Genomic DNA, 21,497 nt, shown 5'->3' on the forward strand with positions numbered 1-21,497 from the left:
TTAATAAAAACAAGTAAGAGAATTATTTATCTAATGTACAACTGTCACGCCTCACTTCTGACACCACTTGTCAGGGCCCAGAACGGGCCAGGTTACGGGCCCAGCCTAACTAGGTTCTGGACGCAGACTGCTAAATTACCTTGCTCAGGTACAGTTCTCTTAGGTACCTGAGGGCTAACTACTTTAGCTGGAGAGACAGAGTGTGTCTTAGAGAGAGTAAAGCAGTGTTCGAATAGATAGATCTTAGTTTATAGCACAGCTTGGTAATCTTCAGCAGAGAGACGCCTGGCTGGCGTCTGCAGGCAGAAGAGACAGAGTCAGAGTAAGCGGGTCCGTGATAGAATGTGCATGCTCCCCACTGCCTTCTCCTCCAGCCTAATACACTGGCTGATCTCGTGCCTCTCAACGCCACAGGTGTAGAGACTGCCAATTCACCACTGCTCTCATCTGGCGAGCTCTCATGCTTGTTAGGAGCGCTAAATCCCTCTCCAAGCCCTTTCCACCTAGGTGTTCCCTTACTGAGCTATACAGGTATTTCTAATAACTCACTCCTCCTAGCCAGAGGCTATACGGGCTGCTACATATAACACTAGCCATTAGTGGTGGTGAATTAAACCAAGGAATAAATGTTTGCAAAGTCCAAATTGTAAGATGCACCTCCAACCACCACATGGTTCAAAAATAATCAACATGGCAGGATCATGGAGGCATTTTATACAGCACTTGTTTATTGCTACACACTTGTATCATCATTATGTATGTTATAAATCTTTATTTTACAATAAGTTGGATTCATTCATTCATTTTTCCACCCTGCTTATTCCCATTCATGGTTGTTGGTGGCTGGAGTCTATCCTGGTAGCTCAGAGAGCAGAGTGGGAACCAGCCCTAGACAGGATCCCATTCCACTGCAGGGCACACACAGACCCACACTCACTCATACTGGGACAATTTAGATATAGCAACTATTTGAGGCTTAATTGCAGGTATCATAACACATTACCCCTACACTTACTTATTTATTGGATAAGAACATTTTTCTATGTAACTACTATATAATATAGTTAAATACTAAAAATATTTATTATTTACATGCAATAATATTCTTAATATGTAGTCCACATTCAAATTTCCCCAACTGCATAAATAATGTACTTTATAACTCCATCCCCCTTCAGAATGCAATCATGCATGCCAAAAGTTTCTAGGCATGTCAAAGAATGCTTTTTTAAGAAATCTATTTTCGGGCGGCGCCTGTGGCTCAAAGGGGTAGGGCGCCAGTCCCATATGCCAGAGGTGGTGGGTTCAAACCCAGCCCAGGCCAGAAACTGCAAAAAGAAAGAAAGAAATCTATTTTCATATGACATCTTAGAGAACATCTACATTTTAATTTATCAAAAATATTTTTTCAAAAATCACAGAATTGCAGAGCTAGAGGGCAACTTAAAGATCACACAATTCAACCTTTCATTTATTACAGGAGGAAAACTGAGAACTAGAGAGGTCGATTTGGTCCTAGCCCATGGCATGGTATCTTGAAAAATTATGACCACTCCTAAACTTGGTAAAGTATTAAGAAAATGGACCCTGGGATCATACTGTTTGCCAGCACTTAACTAGTTATATGACCTTGGGCAAGTTTAACCCTTGCTGAGCTCAATTTCTGATCTGTAAAATGGGATAATAACAGTATTTATACTATTAACTATTAGCTGCCATCTCAAAGCTCCCTACAGGCAAGGATTTTTGTCTGCTTTTTTACTGAATCCTAGTATAGTACTTAGTACAGAGTATATGTTTAATAAGATTGCTGAATAAATAAAGACTCTTCTTATTAAGACTCCCTTGGCCAGGCTTGGTGGCTCATGCCTGTAATCCTTTGCACTCTGGGAGGCAGAGTTGAAAGGATCCTTTGATTTAGGAATTTGAGACCATCCTGAGTAAGAGTTGGTCTCTCAAGAACCTCATCACTACTAAAAACAGAAAAAATTAGCCAGACATTATGGTAGGTGCCTATAGTCCCAGCTACTCAGGAGGTTCAGGTAGAAAGATCACCAGAACCTATGAGTTAAGAAGTTGATGTTGAGCTAGGCTGAGACCAAGACACTCCAGCCCTGGCAAAAGAAAGTCTGTCTCAAAAAAGAAAAAGACTCCCGGGTGGCGCCTGTGGCTCAAGGAGTAGGGCGCCGGTCCCATATGCCAGAGGTGGCGGGTTCAAACCCAGCCCCGGCCAAAAACCACACACAAAAAAAAAAAAGAAAGACTCCCTTGTGTACAAACTCACAAGAAAAAGGGATATAACGCTATAGTCTATATGTCCCTGAACAAGACAGAAAAAATAAGCCCAAAAGTACTTAGGAAATACTATACAGGCGATCCCCGAGTTACGAACAACGATTGGTGTGTGGCTTCCACTTACGAACGGAGGCTATTACAGGTAATAGGTAAACGTACTTGTTCCAACTTACATACAAATTCAACTGAAGAACAAACCTACAGAATCTATCTCCTTCATAACCCAGGGACTGTCTGTACCATTAAAAAGAATGTGTTTCTTGTTTAAGAACATTGAACAAATATACATAAACACTCTGGGTATCTGAGTACCAATGACAGGAAATTTGCTAAATTAGTCATTAAATTTAACAATACTAAGACTAACACAAGAAAATACCTACATCAGGTAAGAGCACCCACATATTTATTAAAATTGAAAGCATAGCCGGGCGTTGTGGTGGGCACCTGAAGTCCCAGCTACTTGGGAGGCTGAAGAGAATCACTTAAGCCCAAGAGTTTGAGGTTGCTGTGAGTTGTGACACCACAGCACCCTACCAAGGGTGACATAGTGAGACTCTGCCTCAAAAAAAAAAAATTGAAAGCAGAATAAATTATCTAATTTATCAAAAATGTTTGCCTTTAAATTACAATAAATACTTAGAAATAAAACTTTTGAATTGTTGCTTGACATCAAATATTACAGAAGAGTCATCTTTAGAAGTATAATGATCCTGACAAAGAATGAAATGTATAGTAAGTTTCAAGGTTGTCCCAAAGTGTTGTGGTATACCAGAATTTTGATCTATTAATCATTTGAAGTAAGTAGTAGAAAATTCTCTAACACATTTTCATTTTGTTATGCTTAGATTTGCCTACCATTTTAGGGGTAGAAAATCAAAGACTACTACTTACAATAAAAACAAACCATTTGTAAGATAAAGTACATTCCCAAATTCAAAAGCGAATAAATACACGTTAAAAAATAAAGTTTCTTGGAACAGTAGCATCATACCTGGCATGGTTTTCAAGGACACGAAGTGGAGATGAGGCGAATCGAAGATCCCACATCTGGATCACTGGTAACCTGTCATCCTCAGAGGCAAGGACCATCTGAGTAGCAACATCAGGATGCCAAGCCAACCCAGAGCAATGCATCTGCAGATAGTGAAGGCTTATTAAAGCCCAATTACTTTATGGAAAGCCAAAACGAGGAATATGCCTTTATTGAAACAAATGCACTAAAAAAATCATTTCAGGCTTAGTTTATTTTAAAACAAAATGTATAAGACTACTAAATTCTACTAAACAGTCTTAAAGGTAGAATTTTAAAAAACTGTTGAGATGGGATTTCATTCTATTGCCTTGGATAGAGTGCAGTGGCATCATCATAGCTCACTTCAGTCTCAAACTCCTGGGCTTAAGCCATCCTCCTATCTCAGCCTCCCATGTAGCTCCAGGCCAGGCATGTGTCACCATGCTTAGCTAATTTTTCCCATTTTTTACAGATGCAGGGATCTTGCTGTGGTGCTCAGGCTGGTCTTGAACTCTTGGCCTAAAGCCATCCTCATGCGTTGGCCTCTCAAAATGCTAGGATTAGAGGCATGAGCCACTGTGCTTAAAAGTAAAATGTTTGAATGTTTTCAATTCTTCCTGCTACTTAATATACACAAAACCATTTTGGTCCAAAAGAAGTCTACACCAAAAACGAGTTTTACTGTCAAAATTTTAACTAGAGAAAAAGTTTTATACATTATTTAAAATATAATACTTTCATCACTTCTCAGCCTTTTTGGCTAAGATCAAGTATAAAATATAATACTTTCAGAAAAATAAAAGTAAATAGATAAAAGATTTCAATAACAGGAACTCCCATTCTTTTCCTCTATTTTATCAGAAAAATCAAGGCAAAATAAGAAAACTACCATTGGGCGGCGCCTGTGGCTCAGTGAGTAGGGCGCCGGCCCCATATAAGTAGGGTGGCGGGTTCAAACCGGCCCGGCCAAACTGCAACAAAAAAATAGCCAGGTGTTGTGGCGGGCGCCTGTAGTCCCAGCTACTAGGGAGGCTGAGGCAAGAGAATCATCTAAGCCCAGGAGCTGCAGGTTGCTGTGAGCTGTGACGCCACAGCACAGTACCGAGGGCGATAAAGTGAGATTCTGTCTCTACAAAAAAAAAACTACCATTTAGAATTTTCATATAGGTTTAATTACCTATAAGTTCAGATCTTATTCAATGTTCCAAAAGATGACTAAAATGCTTCTTGTATGCTTTATTTCATTGAATTTCATTTTAAAACTTCTGATTCATTTGAAAAACAATGCTCTGAACAAATATTCTTAGTAGTTTTTGGTTGTTACTATCATTTTAAAAGTACATACTTTTTCCATGACTTTAGGCAAACTTGTTTAAAAATTTCAAACTATCCAAGGTATTTAAAAATAAGGCTCTTGGGTTGAAATTATTTTATACCACCCAGTAACTAAAAAACTTAAGAAATCTGTAAGGTTGAGAATTTAATGTGTTCTACAGCAGTGTCTACTGGGCAAAGAAGAAAGATATTAGGTTACTTTAACAGTCCTAATCAGAAGAGATGATTAGGAGTTTAGAAATTATAAGTTCCCAGCAACAACTTGTATATTCAAAGAAAAGCTAAAGATGAATAAAAAATTTCCTGTAATATTTAAAAATAGCTAGCAAGGCAAAACAACCAGTATATCATTGAATACGCCTTTAAATTATTCAATCTCTTTCCATCATTAATAACATGTAATATGGTTTATTGGAAAAAATCATTTTCTTATTTTTCTTAAGGGTAAAAAAACATTCATTCCAACATGAATGATTTTTCTTTTCTTTTTTTTTTAGAGACAGAGTCTCACTTTATGGCCCTTGGTAGAGTGCCATGGCATCACACAGCTCACAGCAACCTCCAACTCCTGGGCTTGAGCGATTCTCTTGCCTCAGCCTCCCAAGTAGCTGGGACTACAGGTGCCTGCCACAACACCCGGCTATTTTTTGGTTGCAGTTCAGCCAGGGCCGGGTTTGAACCCGCCACCCTCAGTATATGGGGCCGGCGCCTTACCAACTGAGCCACAGGCGCTGCCCCTAACATGAATGATTTTTTTTTTTTTTTTTTTGTAGAGACAGAGTCTCACTTATGGCCCTGGGTAGAGTGCCGTGGCATCACACAGCTCACAGCAACCTCCAACTCCTGGGCTTAAGTGATTCTCTTGCCTCAGTCTCCCGAGTAGCTGGGACTATAGGTGCCCGCCACAACGCCCGGCTATGTTTTTGGTTGCAATTCAGCCGGGGCTGGGTTTGAACCCGCCACCCTTGGAATATGGGGCCGGCGCCTTACCAACTGAGCCACAGGCGCCACCCAACATGAATGATTTTTCATTCATGGGACGGCGCCTGTGGCTCAGTGAGTAGGGCGCCGGCCCCATATACCAAGGGTGGTGGGTTCAAACCCGGCCCCAGCATAAAAAAAAAAAAAAAAAAGAAAAGAAAAGACAGGATTTGACTCTACAGAAATTTGATTTGTTGCCAACCCTGACAAACAATATGGGAATACCTATAGCAGAAATACAACATCCTCATCCCAAATCAATCATTTACTTACTCTGTTACTATGATCACTGACTTTGATGATTGGTTCATTTTTTCTAAGATCCCATACAGTGGCCCGGCCACTGGGACTGGCTGATGCTAAAATATGTTGAACTTGTCTGTTCCATGCAATGCAGCTGATATCTTCTGGGGGCTATACGGAATAAATGATTAAAAGCCATTGCTCTATTATAATCAAATTATAATCTAATCTTCCATATTAAAGAATGGATTACTTAAAAGATCTGATCCATTTATTCTACATATTTGCTTTATATTCCTACATTCTTAACATGTACAATGAAACAGTTTAAAGTACAGGTATTCAAGTATTTGATCTACGCAGTTTCCAACCCTCTGGCTATGGCCTGTTCAGAACTGGGCTGCACAACAGGTGAGCACTGGGCAAGCAAGTGAAGTTTCAACTGTATTCACAGCCTCCCCCACGGCTGCATCACCGCCTGAGCTCCACCTCCTGTCAGATTGGGGCAGCCATATACACCAGAGCTGGCGGGTTCAAATCCAGCCCGGGCCTGCCAAACAACAATGACAAATACAACCAAAAATAATTATACTATATCTAAGAAAATTATGAAGGATTTTCATCCATTTTGTTTATTATTATATGCTTAGTAAAATGAGCAGTGTTTAGCAAGTGGCAAGTTCTGAATAAATATTTACTATTAAGGAATTCACTGATACTCTGAAGAAACATATTTACTAATACTTCACTATACTGAAGAAAAATTATTTACATCTAAACCTGATTTTAAACATTTTATGTTTTGAGTGAAAAACTTAAAATTGAAATAAGTTTAGAAGAATTGCTTTTCATTCCTTGATTATATTGATCAAAATTAATATAATACCTGTGTTTTGGCTCCTGGTGTCATTGGAGTTGCAAAATTGTTTAAATCCCAAATGTAGATTTCAGATTCATTAGCACCAGATGCTACCAGATTAGTCTGCAGTAAGAAACAATAACTTAATAGCACTTATGAATAATGAAGAGAACTCAAAATAATTCAACTCAGAGATAAAAAGATGTTAGATTTAGCACATAGAATTTTTCTATTTAATTAAAAAAGCAAAACACACATGTGAATTCCCAAATAATAGTAGATAATAATCTTCACCAAAGATTAAGTGGTTCTTAGAAAAACATACTATAAAATTCTACATAACAAAAAAGAAATATGTCCACAGACAACAAAATTAATTTTAATGCAGGATATTACCAAAACAAAATAAATTACATGGATAAATTCTTAAAACATTCAATCATGCTACCATGTGCAGATTATGTTTGTAGCTTTTATCCCTGGGAGGAGAATTAACTGTGAGAGACAACAAAAGGTCACCAATTATTGCTGGATCCTAAAATTATGGCATCTTCATGAGGATACCTCAAGGCCAGCTTCCAGAGGTAGACCACTGTAGGAGCAGTAAAATCTCTTGTCTTAAATTTTCACCCATCCATTTCTAGTTCACTTACACTCAATCTTTTTCCGTGTTTCAATTTTTCTAAGTTATCTCTTTTGCATACCTTTAGGGTCAAAAAGACCCTGAAACTGTGATGTAAAGTAGGTTTAAAGTAAGAAAATAATAGGCTTCATAATATTGACCTCCATCCTTTACTATTCACTCTTATAAATTCTTTTTTTTTAGAGACAGAATCTTACTTTGTCGCCCTCAGTAGAGTGCCTGGCATCACAGCTCACAGCAACCTCCAGCTCTTGGGCTTAGGCGATTCTCTTGCCTCAGCCTCCCAAGTGGCTGGGACTACAGGCGCCCGCCACAATGCCTGGCTATTTTTTTTTGTTGCAGTTTGGCCTGGGCCGGGTGTGAACCCACCACCCTCAGTATATGGGGCCAGCGCCCTACTCACTGAGCCACAGGTGCTACCCTTTATAAATTATTTTCTAATCTACAGGCATGTAACTAAGAAAACAGAGGAATTCTATGGTAGTAGGTAATAAAAAACACTTTTTACCAAAACTCAGCAGCTGCTTAATTAACAAAGGATTAACTTGCTAATCTAAAGAACATATACTACCAACTATAGAAATGAAGAAGTTTCGTTTTCTATATTTCTATACCCTAAGTATCTATTTATAAGAAACAGAACTATATATCTTTCTTAATATTCATTTTTTGATTGTTATAATCTAGTATCCAACTAACTCAACATTTTTATTAACCTATGATTTATATAGTTAATTTTCAGTACTGTTTGTGAAGGCAATGGTAGAAAGAATCTTAATGGCCTATTTGTTAAGTTTGCACTGCATTTGTGTGATTTTTAATTATTTCATAGTAGTAATCATTGTTGTAAATACAAAATTTTTCAATTAATAAAATAGTGACTTAACTCAGACACCACAATACCAGCCTAATGCTGACCTGGCACAAACTTTTAAAAGGCAGTTTCCAACCTATGGGGCTCTAATCTGATGGCATAACACCTCTAGACTTCTAGAATTAAATCTATTAGCCTCATTCCCGCCACTGAATTAGTATTATTCACCCCGCTCTCAACTCTGAACCCACTATTCTTCTTCATCAGCTCGCACAGGCGTTCATTCTCAGCTTTCAGTCCCAAGACTGAAGCATAGTAGATTCACATATTTATTTCAAATGAGCAGCACGTATTTTAAGAATTATAAGCAAATGTCAAAGTCTAACCTGGAAAATGTTCACATCCAAGGCTCTCACAGGGCCAGTATGCTTATCATTCTGGGCGATCACAACTTCCTTGTCTCCAGCTATAATTTTAGAAGGATCGTAAAGAATAATGTTTCCATTTTCACCACCTGCAATCAGAACTCCAGAGACATCTCCTTTGGAATCCATCTTATAAGGCCCCCAAATCAACTTGTGGTACCTTTAGGGAAAAAATGAGTAAAATGACTCATTCTTGAAGTCAAATAAATATAGAAAAAAATTTAAAATTATACACTTAGTTGTTTACATTTCATAAATACTCCAAAACATACTCCTGGTAACTGTGTATGACTTTGGTGAAAATGGTAATTTATTTTTCATTTATATTAGGCTTTATAATCCCTAAAGAGTAAAAACTCCTGTAGAGATAAGGCAGCATAACAAAGTATACTTGCGTGGTGTATCAAAATACAATGGGCTTAAGAACAATTTTACTATATAGAAACTGTGAGATTCTGGGTAAGTTAATCTTCCTTGCCTTGGTTCATCTGTAAAATAGACCTAATGAACCACTTCCCTTGAAAAATAAAGTATTTGATGATGAAAGTAATCACTAACAAGTGGCCTATTAAATAGTAAAGGTGTGAAAAGAGTCATCTGAAATTTTCTAAGAAAAATAATGTACTCTGACAATAGAAAAGTGACATCAAGGGTGGTACCTGTAGCTCAAATGAGTAGGGCACTGGCCCCATATGCCAAAGATGGTGGGTTCAAACCCAGCCCAGGCCAAAAACAGCAAAAAAAAGAAAAGTGACATCAAAACTATGTCTATTACAAGTACCCCTTCTGGTAGAGAACTACAGTCTGTAATCTGGGTGGAGACAAAATACAAAGGCTGCATGTAGGTGTGTGATAAGACAGATGGTGGTGGGTAAAAAACTGGTCTCGACAAAAGGTATCTGGGTTCCCATCACAGGGTGATGACTTTGAAGAATATGAGAGGTTCCATATTTAGAACTGTAGTCTATCAGCTAAGATATAATCTCTTCGATACCTGCTAGGATTTTGAGGCAATAAAGCTTATGTTGTTACTTAAATGAAAGCACCCTTCCTCTGCATTACAATAAGGCTTAAGCATTTGAAAGAGTGATCCAAACACCTAGTGTATCAAAAATCCTGTCAACAAGATTCTCTGTGAAACAATTTCTAAATATAGGTATGTGCAAAGAAGAAAATAAAAATAACCTAACATTCAGAGCCAATACTATTCATATATTAATAATACTCCTTTTTCTAGTCATATCTATCTTTTTAAATAAACAGTTACAATAAAGAAAGTAGGAAAAAAATCTTTACCACACCATGAGGAAGAAAATACTAGAAACTCTACATACTAAAGCCTCTCTTTCCAACTTACACATAACAGTCAGCAATAAAAATGACAACAGAACATATAAACACTTCTTTTACTTCCATAAAAATTCACTCATATAGGGCGGCGCCTGTGGCTCAGTCGGTGGGGCGCCGGCCCCATGTACGGAGGGTGACGGGTTCAGACCCGGCCCGGCCAAACTGCAACCAAAAAATAGCCGGGCGTTGTGGCGGCCGCCTGTAGTCCCAGCTACTCGGGAGGCTGAGGCAAGAGAATCGCTTAAACCCAGGAGTTGGAGGTTGCTGTGAGCTGTGTGAGGCCACGGCACTCTACCTAGGGCCATAAAGTGAGACTCTGTCTCTACAAAAAAAAAAAAAATTCACTCATATACTTTTCCACAGAATATTTCATGTCACTGATGGTATCTCGTAGTTTCTAAAACTGGCGTAAGTATAGACAAACTAGCATCAACCACAGATTTACTATATCTGCTTACAGATTATGTAAATATATAATCATGTGAATTTAAGGCTGAATCTCATACCTGTGAGAAGAAGAGAAAGTTGCACAAGACTTCATATCCAAGGATGGATCAGAAAGATCTAATTCAAATATCTCAAGGGAAGCATTGGTACTAAATGTTGCATCCAATTGCTGGGCAGATGTTCCTATACAAAATACATGTATGGTTAACTGCACAAGCAAAAATAAAAGACTCAGAGAAAACCATACAAAACAGAAATTAAAAGCATGTTTTTCAATTATCTGGGTCATGAATGCTTCATCAGTGCCTGGAATCTCAGCACATATGCCACTGAGCAGATGGGTAAGCCACTACAGCAATGAGATTCTGGCAAAGGGCTGGAGATGATGTTTCTAAGAGTGGAGTAGTGCAGATAACATTTTTAAGCGTGTAGATATTTTAAAGGTGTTCTGTAAAAACAGTCCCATGATTTACTATATCTGCTTATAGTCATGCATGATATAATTCTAACTCTTTATATATAAAAACGCTAACATCAAAATTGCTCTTCATTCATTTAAATTAACATTAACTGATTTTTACATGTCATCTATTGTGCTTAACATGAGAGGAATAACAATAAGACACAATCCCTGGCTCGGTGCCCACAGCTCAGTGAGTAGGGCGATGGTCACATACACCAAAGCTGGCGGGTTTGAGTCTGGCCTGGGCCGGCTAAACAACAATGACAACTGCAACCAAAAAATAGCTGGGCATGGTGGTGGGCGCCTGTAGTCCCAGCTACTTGGGAGGATGAGGCAAGAGAAGCGCTTAAGACCAAGAGTTTGAGGTTGCTGGTGAGCTGTGAGGCCACAGCACTCTACCCAGGGTGACACAGTGAGACTCTGTCTCAAAAAAAAAAAAAGACACCCTGCCTGTGAATGAGAGACGATACTTTATACATAACGCACGATCAGTGCTCTGATGTGCAAGGTGCTATGGGAACACCAGAGGAAGGTCAATGAACTCAGCTGACAGAAAGGAGGTACTCTGCCAGAGAACAGAGGCTTTCCAGAAAAGCTAAAGCTTGGACTGAATCTTAAAAGACAAGTATGCATAAAACAGATAAAGAAGAGAAGAAGTTAGGTTCTCATACTATCTTCTGTCTTCTGGACTTACCTGTAGCTAGGTAAATGGGGTGATTCTGGGCAGGGCTCCATGCCTGCATGGCCGTACGATCTACTTCCTTTAACTTCATCCTGCTAAAGAGAATATTTTACTCCATATACTGAATATGTAACATATGTAGATCACAGAGACTTTTCCTACATAAAAATATCCTGGACAAACCACTACATTAGTAATGCCCAAGTTACTAATAAATCAAATTGGCTAAAGTGTCATTTATTGGAAATGATCAATACTATAAAGAAGACAAATACTATTTTGAGACAAATATTGATCTAATATAAACTGTCTACAGATTATAGTCCTTTAGTTGAAGAATCAGTCTAGAAAAATGCCCCATGAAAACACTACAAGGTAGGAGCTGAGAAATTAACTTTGCTACACATGTGCTTCTCAAACAAGGATGGGTACCGGGGTAAGGTGACAACACAGTAAATAAAGTGCATCTTCCTGGAGTAGGGTCACTCCAATGGTAAGAGAAGTTTTAACTTAAACACCTATTACAGAGAGGAATATAGAAAGCCCACAAATTTTAAAGATAAAGCAGAAATTTTTTAGAAGACTCGTCACTTCAAGCTACAATTTGACATACTACTTGTTTATTTATATATTCTCTGTCACTAATGTTACTTTGATAGAAAAATTCGGAAATACTGTGCCATACATATTTTTAAATGTTTATTATATTTACATGAATATACTCGCATGGCACTCCATTGTACCATAATATGATTACCTAGTCTGATATTAATGGACAGCAAAGCTGTTTTTTTTTTGCTATTCTTACAAATAATGCTGAAATAAATGGTCTTTGGCAACTGTACCTTTCCACACTCCCAAGAGCGACATGGTTACCTGCTGTCCTACAGCCTTAGGAGAGTGCACTGTCACACTTTCAAAATGTTAGCTCTGTCTAGTTACACTGTATATGATACAGAGCACCTTTTTTTTATTTTTTTGAGACAGTCTCACTTTATCATCCTCAGCAGAGTGCTGTAAAGTCACAGCTCAAGGCAACCTCAAACTCCTGGGCTTAAGTGATTCTCTTGCCTCGGCCTCCCAAGTAGCTGGGACTACAGGCGCCCGCCACAGACTATTTTTTTGTTTTTGTTGTTGTCATTGTTGTTTAGCAGGCCTGGGCCAGGTTCAAACTCACCTGGCCCTGGGGTATATGGCCAGCGTCCTAAGCACTGATCTCTGGGCACGGAGTCAACATCTTTTTATATAATTATGGCTCGCCCATATTTCCTCTTCTGTCACCTTTACTGTCTATTTGTATCACTTGTCCATTTTTCTATTAGGTTGACAGACTTCATTTTTTGACTCTTCTTATGATATATGTATTTTTTACCTTTCATAGGATTTTGGTTTTTTTAAGCACAAACTTTTTTTTTTTTTTTTTAGAGTTTTAGGTTCACAGAAAAGTTATGCAAAAAGCACAGAGTTGCTACATGCCTCCCCTCCTCCCCATATAGCCTCACCTGTGGTATATTTGTTTTAATCCTCAAACCAGCATCAAAATATTATCACTCAAACTCCAGTTTACATTAGGGTTCCATACTCTTTGTGTAGTACCTTCTACGGGTTCTCACAAATGTGTAATGGTATACGTCTATCACTGTCCTAAAATCCACCACGCTCCACCTGTTAATTCCTCCCTTCCTACCCACATATGGAGCCTATATAGTGAGTTTGTGAATTGTTCATAGGACCTAGAAAGAAGAGGTGCTGTTTTCAGGGTCCAGAGTTCATCAAATCTTTACCGATTTAATTTTTAGGTTTTCTACATCCACTTGCTCTAAGGACCAGGAAGTAAGTTAAAAGTCACCTACTACAAATACATTTGTGCATATTCTTCCGAGTATCTACTGAATCTTCTGCTTTATGAAAGTTATTTTGTTAATACATAGTTATTTAGTGCATATTCATAATGTTAAATACTCATTGCCAAATATACATTTTAACTTTATGAAGTATCATTCTTTGTTCCAAATAATGACTTTTGGCCTGAATTTCACCTTTTATTTGCCTTTACATGTAAACTTCTGCCCTTTTCAACTTCTGAACTACTTTGTTTTCACTAAGCTGTCGTGAATACAGCAAAAAAACCAGACTTAGGTTGATGATCCGATTTGAAAATCTTTCCAATAGGTTAGCTAAAATCCTTTAAAATGTATTGATACAAGTCTGAGCATGAACAAGATCCTGTCTCCACAAAAATGGAAAAATCAGCTGGTGAGAGGGGTAATGGGGGGGAGAGGGTTGGGGTGCTCTCACTTAATGGGCATGGGGTGGGAGTGTTTGGCACACCTTGTCTGTGGGGGACATAACCACAAGAGGGTCTCCACCTAACAAAATCAAATATTTTGACCCTCACATTAATCTTTTCAAAAATCAGCTGGGTATGATGGTGTGCATCTCTAGTCCCAGCTACTTGGGAGGCTGAAACAGGAGGATCACTTAAGCCCAGCAGTCTGAGGTTGCAGTGAGCTATTATCACACTACTGTACTCTAGCCTGAGCAGTAGGGCGAGACTCTATCTCAAAAAAAAGAAACAAACAAACAGTACGGGCATTGATATGACATATGTTTAGTCTTAGTTTCACCATATTTTGCTGTTTGGCATCATAATTTTGTAAAAAGTCTTCTGCTACTGTCTGTTTCCTCTTTTGGGTAGTTATCATTTTCCCAATAATTAGGATGATTTCCATTTTTATTCTAATATGTGTTGCTGGCTATCTTCATAATTTAAATAATTTATTTAGTACCATTAATTCTCTATGTCTTCTCAAAGTAACTATTGACTCTCTAATGTTAGCACTAATGATATTAGCCTGTATAATCTCCATGCCCCTCTTGTACTACACAATTACAGTCAAAAGTATTCTTTCTCAGTGTTTACCTTTGTACTGCTAACTATGCTTATAAATCTATTACATTAACTGATTTATCAGCTTTAAATCACGTACTTTGACTCTTTGCCATTACAGATGTGGCAATTTACAAACTTACTCTACCTCCAATTTTCTTTCCACTTCTCTTTTTATAGTTTTGTGATCAATTCCTGCATTATTGGAGATTTAACATTTACATTTCATTCTTTCTTATTCTCGTTTTGTTTACAGTCTCTTGTCCCTAAATATACTCAGTGCTTTCCAACAGCACTTGTGTCAGTTTCCGTGCTCATCTCTAGAGTTCTTCCTCTAACAGTTTCCTTACCACGTCCTCGGACTAACAATATGCCCTGAGTCTTACTTGTTCAAATTGTTTATACTTGAAGAAGACCGTACAGATAGATGATAAAATTAAGACACACAAAGTTATACAATTTCTAAATGCTAGCAAGGGGTAGAGCCAAGATTCAAACTCAGAAATGTAGCTCCAGAGCCCAACTTCTTCTTACTTCCAGTAAGTTCAAGTATTCAATTTTTATACCATAGTAGAAATATTAACATTTTGAAGAAATAATTAATGGTAAAGCAACTACCATACATGGTGAGATTAAAAGAATAAGAAATGTATTTTATAAATTGTGTAGGTTACACAAAAGTAGGATTAGGAATTACATGATATGGTTAAAAACATGGCCTCTGGAGTCAATTTTCAGTTTCATTACTGGCTCTGCTACTTATTAAATATGATACCTTGGATACATTATTTAACTTCTCTAAGCCCCAGTTTCTATCTCATGGGATATTGTTAGGTCTAAATGATATAATGTATTTTATAGAGAGCCAAACAAAGTATCTAGTACATAGGTTAGTGTTTTGATGTGGTAGAAATTATTGTTACCATGAGATTAAGTGAGAACACTTCACATCTAGTTTCCCAAAATTAATCTGAGAGAAAAAAATTCCCAATTTTCTAAAAAATAAAAAGGGGGCTCAATGCCTGTAGCTCAGTGGCTAGGGCGCCAGCCACATATACCAGAGCTGGTGGGTTCAAATCCAGCCCAGGCCTGCCAAACAACAATGACAACTACAACCAAAAAAAAGCCGGTGTTGTGGTGGATGCCTGTAGTCCCAGCTACTTGGGAGGCTGAGGCAAGAGAATCGCTTAAACCCAAGAAATTGAGGTTGCTGTGAGATGTGATGCCATAGCACTCTACCCAGGGCGACTGCTTCAGACTCTGTCTCAAAAAAAAAAAAGACCTATTTTCTTTTCTTTCTTTCCGTTTTTTTTGTTTTTGTTTTATTTTGAGACAGAGTCTCACTTTGTCACCTTGAGTAGAATGCCTTAGCTTCATAGCTTACAGCAACCTCAAAGTCTCAGGCTTAAGCAATCCTTAGCCTCCAGAGTAGCAAGGACTATCCCAGCGCCACTGTGACCAGTTACTTTTTCTATTTTTAGTAGAGATGGGGGGTCTCTCTCTTTTTTTTTTTTTTGAGACAGAGCCTCAAGCTGTTGCCCTGGGTAGAGTGCCGTAGCATCATAGCTCACAGCAACCTCAAACTCCTGGGCTCTAGCAAGTCTCCTGTCTCTGCCTTCCAAGTAGATGGGACTACAGGAGCCCGCCACAACGCCCGGCTATTTTTTGGTTGCAGCCGTCATTGTTGTTTGGTGGGCCGGGCTGGATTAGAACCCGCCACCTCAGGTGTATGTGGCTGGCGCCTTAGCCGCTTGAGCCACAGGCGCTGAGCCGGGAGTCTCTCTCTTGCTTGAGCTGGTCTGGAACTTGTGAGCTTAAGTAATCCACCCTCCTCGGCCTCCCCTAGTGCTACGGTCACAGGCGTGAGCCACTGCACTAGGCCTGGGACCTGTTTTCTTCATATGGCTGCCCTCTTCTTCCTCGCAGCCAGCTGACCAAATGTTTCATAATAAACTCAAGTCCCAGCTCCTTCATGAAAATTGACCTGATGATCCAATCCTAACAAATCCAAATAATATCTCAAGTGTCTATAAGCATTTTATAATAACAGGTCATTCAATTTTAACTAAAAACTTTATAACATTGGAAATTGGAAAATATACAATATTTATTAACACATATTGTTTGTGTATTTTCTAATTTCCTTTTTTAATCAACTTTTTATGTGCTATCTTGTCTCACTAAGTAGACAAATAATGTCTTTTTTCAATCAGGTGTTACAATTTTTATCCCTTTTTGGACTCAAGATTGCTCATTATGGTATAAGTAAGCAGAAAGTTTTTTGGATTGATTTTTAAATGGTTATATTTAGAGGGATACAAATAGATTAATGAGCTAGAAAGACCAGTGTCAGATTAAAGTTTTAATTTTTAAATTCTAAAGTCTTTAAAGGATCTTTTCCTATTTAAAAAACAAGAAGTACTGTTTGGGGAAATAAAGGTTGTAAGATGCCTTCAGAATGGTTTGTAAAAGAAAAAAAAATAGTCATTTTTTTAAAAAACTGATTTATAGTATCTTTAAGAGCAAAGGTAAAAAGTGCTACCTAGGGCGGCGCCTGTGGCTCAGTGAGTAGGGCGCCGGCCCCATATGCCGAGGGTGGCGGGTTCAAACCCAGCCCCGGCCAAACTGCAACAACAACAGAAAAAATAGCCGGGTGCTGTGGCGGGCGCCTGTAGTCCCAGCTACTCGGGAGGCTGAGGCAAGAGAATCGCTTAAGCCCAGGAGCTGGAGGTTGCTGTGAGCTGTGTGATGCCACGGCACTCTACCGAGGGCTATAAAGTGAGACTCTGTCTCTACAAAAAAAAAAAAAAGTGCTACCTAATTCATGAATGTTTAGTTAATGTGTACCATTTACTGAAGAGAAAGATACAAATCTGTAATAACATTAGACGGTTAAGTGGAAAATCAAAGCATTTATAAAAATTTATTTCTTAGCCCTAGTACTCAATGTTCTACTAGAAGCAGTTCTACTTATTAACCTGAATACAAGGCTTTACTGCCACTGTTTAAAAAAAAAAATCACTATAACAATGGCCTAGAAGTATGGGACATGGTCTGAATCTGAACAACAATGCCCTAATCTACCTATTGCGATCATTCTCAGAATTACTAAGAAAGCTATGGTAATACAGCTTCATCTGTATATATGTATTTCCTTCTCTTAGAAACAATCATTTAGTTGTAAATGATTTTCTTTTTTTTTTTTTTTTTTTTTTTTTTTTTTTTTGTAGAGACAGAGTCTCACTTTATGGCCCTCGGTAGAGTGCCGTGGCCTCACACAGCTCACAGCAACCTCTAACTCCTGGGCTTAAGCGATTCTCTTGCCTCAGCCTCCCGAGTAGCTGGGACTACAGGCGTCCACCACAACGCCCGGCTATTTTTTTGTTGCAGTTTGGCCGGGGCCGGGTTTGAACCCGCCACCCTCGGTATATGGGGCCAGCGCCTTACCGACTGAGCCACAGGCGCCGCCCGTAAATGATTTTCTTTAAAACATTAGCAAAAGGGTTAAACCATATATACTTCCTAAAGTATATATGCTTTAAAAGCTTTGTATAATTTTTTCAATATTATATGTAATTAGAATTCATACAATGCATACTTGTCAAGACTTTTACAAAGAATATAATCAAAACATCAAAGACAGTTGCTCTTATATGTCATCTACAAGACAGTATTTACAGCACAATTAAAAGCATGGGGTCTACAGTAGACAATCTCAATTTCAATCTCAGCTCCCATATCTCTCTCTCTGACTTTTGGTCATATAACTTTACCTACCTGTGTCTTGGCTCCTCCCTCAGTAAAATAAGGATAATAAAAGTACTCCATAGGGTTATTGTGAGAATTAAATGAGGTATTACTCAGAATAGTTAGAATGGTACCTGGCACATAGTAAATAAATGCTCATAGTGATGACTATTACAAAAGTCACAATTTAAAATGTCAACTATCCCAATGAATCTTCAAGAATACAACTCTTAAAGAAGATTTATGTTCCAGACTAGAACATAATTCATCCAAATTTCTCCCCACAATAATCATATTCTATTAAGTGGAAAATTTTTTCTTTCTGCTCATTTTCAAAATGCAAATTTTGTGATCCAATACTAAAATCCAACAGTACTATTTCAAAAAAAAAAGAAAAAACCAAAAGTAAAAATCCATCTTGTGTCAGCAAAATATCTTGTTATGGAAAGGGACAGTTGTTCCAGAGGATTTATTTAGTGTATCATTGTTCTAGGTTCATCTCACTCAACCAAAACCAAATCAAAGATGAAAGCAACTGCAGTGGTTACTGAACTAACTGGTGGCGAGCTAATCTGCCATATAATAAAGCTTTTGGGCAGAAATTAACATATCTAAGAATGACAACATTTCTAAAAACAATCAATAAATGTTAACCAATTTAGTAATTATCTCCTTACAAGAGTTTTTAACTTGGGATTTGTAAACCTCATGAAATTATGTACACATAGAAAATCCTATGTGTAGATGTATACGTTCATTTTTCTGGTAAGATAATCCAATGCTTTCATTAAATCCTCAAGAGACTGAAATCTCAAAAGGCTGAGAATCACTGCTCTTTACAGTTTACAAATCTTTCTTTTCTTATACGTTATTAGTTTTAAAAAAAGAACCTCCTATATAAAATTAAGCGGTGTTAATTCTAAATCCATCTCAAATCCCATTTTCCAAACAACTATGGATGTGTATTAACATAAAATCACAACTGTAAAGACACTTCAAGTTATCCAAAAGTTCCCAGAGTCTATAAATCTTTCCCACATCTGTAATAATGGGATAATGAGAAACAAGGAGCACCGATGAACCACTAAAAAAGGAGAGTATGAGTTCCGGAATAAGCGAAGTACAGAAAACGCAGGACGCTATGACAAGGGCGCACCTATAATTACCGATTAAATACAGTTATTATAATTGCCGAAAAAGGCAACCAAATTTCAGTTTTCTATAGTTAGAAATATAGGAGAAAGGATTTATCACAAACCATCACATCACTGAAACTTCAAAAAGAAGTACACAAAATTAGTTATTTGAGATCAAAGTTCACAATGCCCACAAGTCCAGGCAATGTCTTATTTTACAACCCCCCTGAAATTTAACAACTTATTAGCAAAAAACATACAACATTCAATGAGACTTCTTTCGAAGTACAAGCTGAGACTGGCGACTACTGTCCTTAAAATAATCCAATCCTGGTTAAGTGACAGTAGCCGTCCGCTCAAACCTATGAACCTTTAAATCTAGCAACAGTTAAAGTAAAAACAAACAAAAAAATTCCTAACCAACCTAAAGTCAACCAAAGTAATTCTGCGATTTGTTTCCTTTCCGCGCCCCTGGAAACAGCACCCTTTGTGCATAGGAGTCTGAAGGTCTCCTAACCTTAACTCCAGCTAGGAGCCCGGCCACGACTCCCCAGTAGGACACGGTCCTGCGCCTCAGCGGAGCTCCTGCTCAGCAGTGGAAACGTCGGCGGATGAGGATGGGCGCGATCACCGAAGTCCAGAGCCCAGGCGTTGTTCCGCCCGGCCCGAACCAAGATCAGGGGTGCGCGCGGTCACCAAAGACCGGGCCTCAGGCTGCCGGAGCCAGGGGAGACCGAGGCTGGGATCTCCGACTTCGAGGGCTCCACCTCAAGGACCCAGGGCCAGCGAAGAGGGCAGAAGGCAACAGGCGGAGACACCTGGCCGGGACCCTCCGCGACCGGTTCCAGCGTTAACGTGACACGGGTCCGACTCTCCCAGTATCCGCCACCGCCCCTCCTCCCGCCCTGGGCCACCCCCACGTTCCGCTTCAACGTGGCAGTCGCAGCCCCGCCCTGCCGACCGCCACTTCCGGGAGCGAAGTCTCTCCCCGCCCACCCGGCGCGCGGCCCGCCAGGGAACTTCCGGGGCCGGCGCGCGAGAACGTGGACTCTATCCCGAGAGGCCGCGCGAAAGATACAGCGGCAATAGCCAGAACCAGGAGTAAAGGACAAGTCCTGCTGGGTGTCTCCGTCTGGCTGAAGAACAGCTGTGGGCTGCGCGAACCCCACGTAGCACTAGTCCCGTGAGGCTCCCTGGCCCCTGACGACATTGCCAGCGCCGGACAAACCCAGTGAAAAATCTGACTGCCAGGGCCTTACTGGTTTTTCTTTCTTCTTTTTTTGAGACAGTCTCACTTTGTCGCCCTGGGTAGAGTGCTATGGCGTCATAGCTCACGGCAGTCTCTAATCTTGGCCTCAAGTGATCCTTCTGCCTCAGCCTCCCAAAGTAGCTGGGACTACTTTTACTGTTTTTAGTAAAGAGAGGGTCTCTTGATCAGGCTGGTCTGAGACTCCTGAGGTCAGACAGGCCACCCGCCTCGGCCTCCCAGACGTGAGCTACCGCGCCTGGATTTGCATTTTGTAACTGGGTTCTTGAAATTGCTTACTTGGTCTGCATTACTGCATTTTGAGAACGTCTATAAAACGCAACGATGCGGCTCTATACAAAGGCTAGTGTGGCCATAACTTGATTTTATTACTCCAAAGAGGAATGTCAGCATCCTTTCCTTCTTAAGTTACTATCTCACGTATTATTTGAGATCTGTCAGCACTCGGTTTTAGCCACTGTTACCTTACTAGTTTCCTTAGAGCCTCCACTCTGATTAGATGCGTTGCCTAGATAGACTTTTCGTTTCAGGGAATTGCTTTACAGCGAAGTCAAGCCAAAGGAAAATCACTTGCTAAAGTACCAGAACCTGGATTCAACCCAGGTCTCCTAACGTCTAGATAAGTTCTCTTCCCCTTAGCCCTATCACTCAAAGCCAGCTTTCCTAAGGCCTTTCTTTCCTAGCTGTCTTACCTGGAAATAATTTTTGTTTTTGTTGTTTTTTTGTTTTTGTCTTTTGCACGGAAAAAAAACAAGTAAAACACAGCATACTCCTATTTAAGTACTAGAGAGTAGAAACATTTGTACTCACTGACCCCTACCCAACACCCTTTAAATCTTAACAGGTGTTGTTCAAGTGAAAAAGCAAATATTTATTTCTGTAGGTTTGAAATAGACCAGCTCTAG

General features: G+C 39.2%; 1 protein-coding gene across 27 annotated transcripts in view; it reads right to left on the reverse strand.

Annotated features, from left to right (window-relative positions):
- Positions 1 to 20,255, reverse strand: part of SEC31A (SEC31 homolog A, COPII coat complex component) — a 78,670-nt gene extending 58,415 nt beyond the window's left edge. For 13 of the 27 annotated variants that reach the window (XM_053596466.1, XM_053596255.1, XM_053596198.1 and 10 more), the window contains exons 1-7: positions 19,750 to 20,254; positions 11,565 to 11,647; positions 10,467 to 10,590; positions 8,572 to 8,770; positions 6,756 to 6,851; positions 5,900 to 6,040; positions 3,290 to 3,432 (exon numbers count right to left, since the gene is read on the reverse strand). In XM_053596466.1, the coding sequence (XP_053452441.1) occupies positions 3,290 to 3,432; positions 5,900 to 6,040; positions 6,756 to 6,851; positions 8,572 to 8,770; positions 10,467 to 10,590; positions 11,565 to 11,647; positions 19,750 to 19,820 (857 nt within the window). In that variant the 5' untranslated portion in view covers positions 19,821 to 20,254. Of the gene's footprint in view, positions 1 to 3,289; positions 3,433 to 5,899; positions 6,041 to 6,755; positions 6,852 to 8,571; positions 8,771 to 10,466; positions 10,591 to 11,564; positions 11,648 to 19,749 lie in introns of all 27 variants that reach the window. The other 14 variants (XM_053596362.1, XM_053595994.1, XM_053595773.1 and 11 more) reach the window with 4 other exon arrangements.
- Between the last annotated feature and the right edge of the window lie 1,242 nt (positions 20,256 to 21,497).

The sequence above is a fragment of the Nycticebus coucang genome, chromosome 1 (assembly GCF_027406575.1).
Source record: "Nycticebus coucang isolate mNycCou1 chromosome 1, mNycCou1.pri, whole genome shotgun sequence".
NCBI lineage: Eukaryota > Metazoa > Chordata > Mammalia > Primates > Lorisidae > Nycticebus > Nycticebus coucang.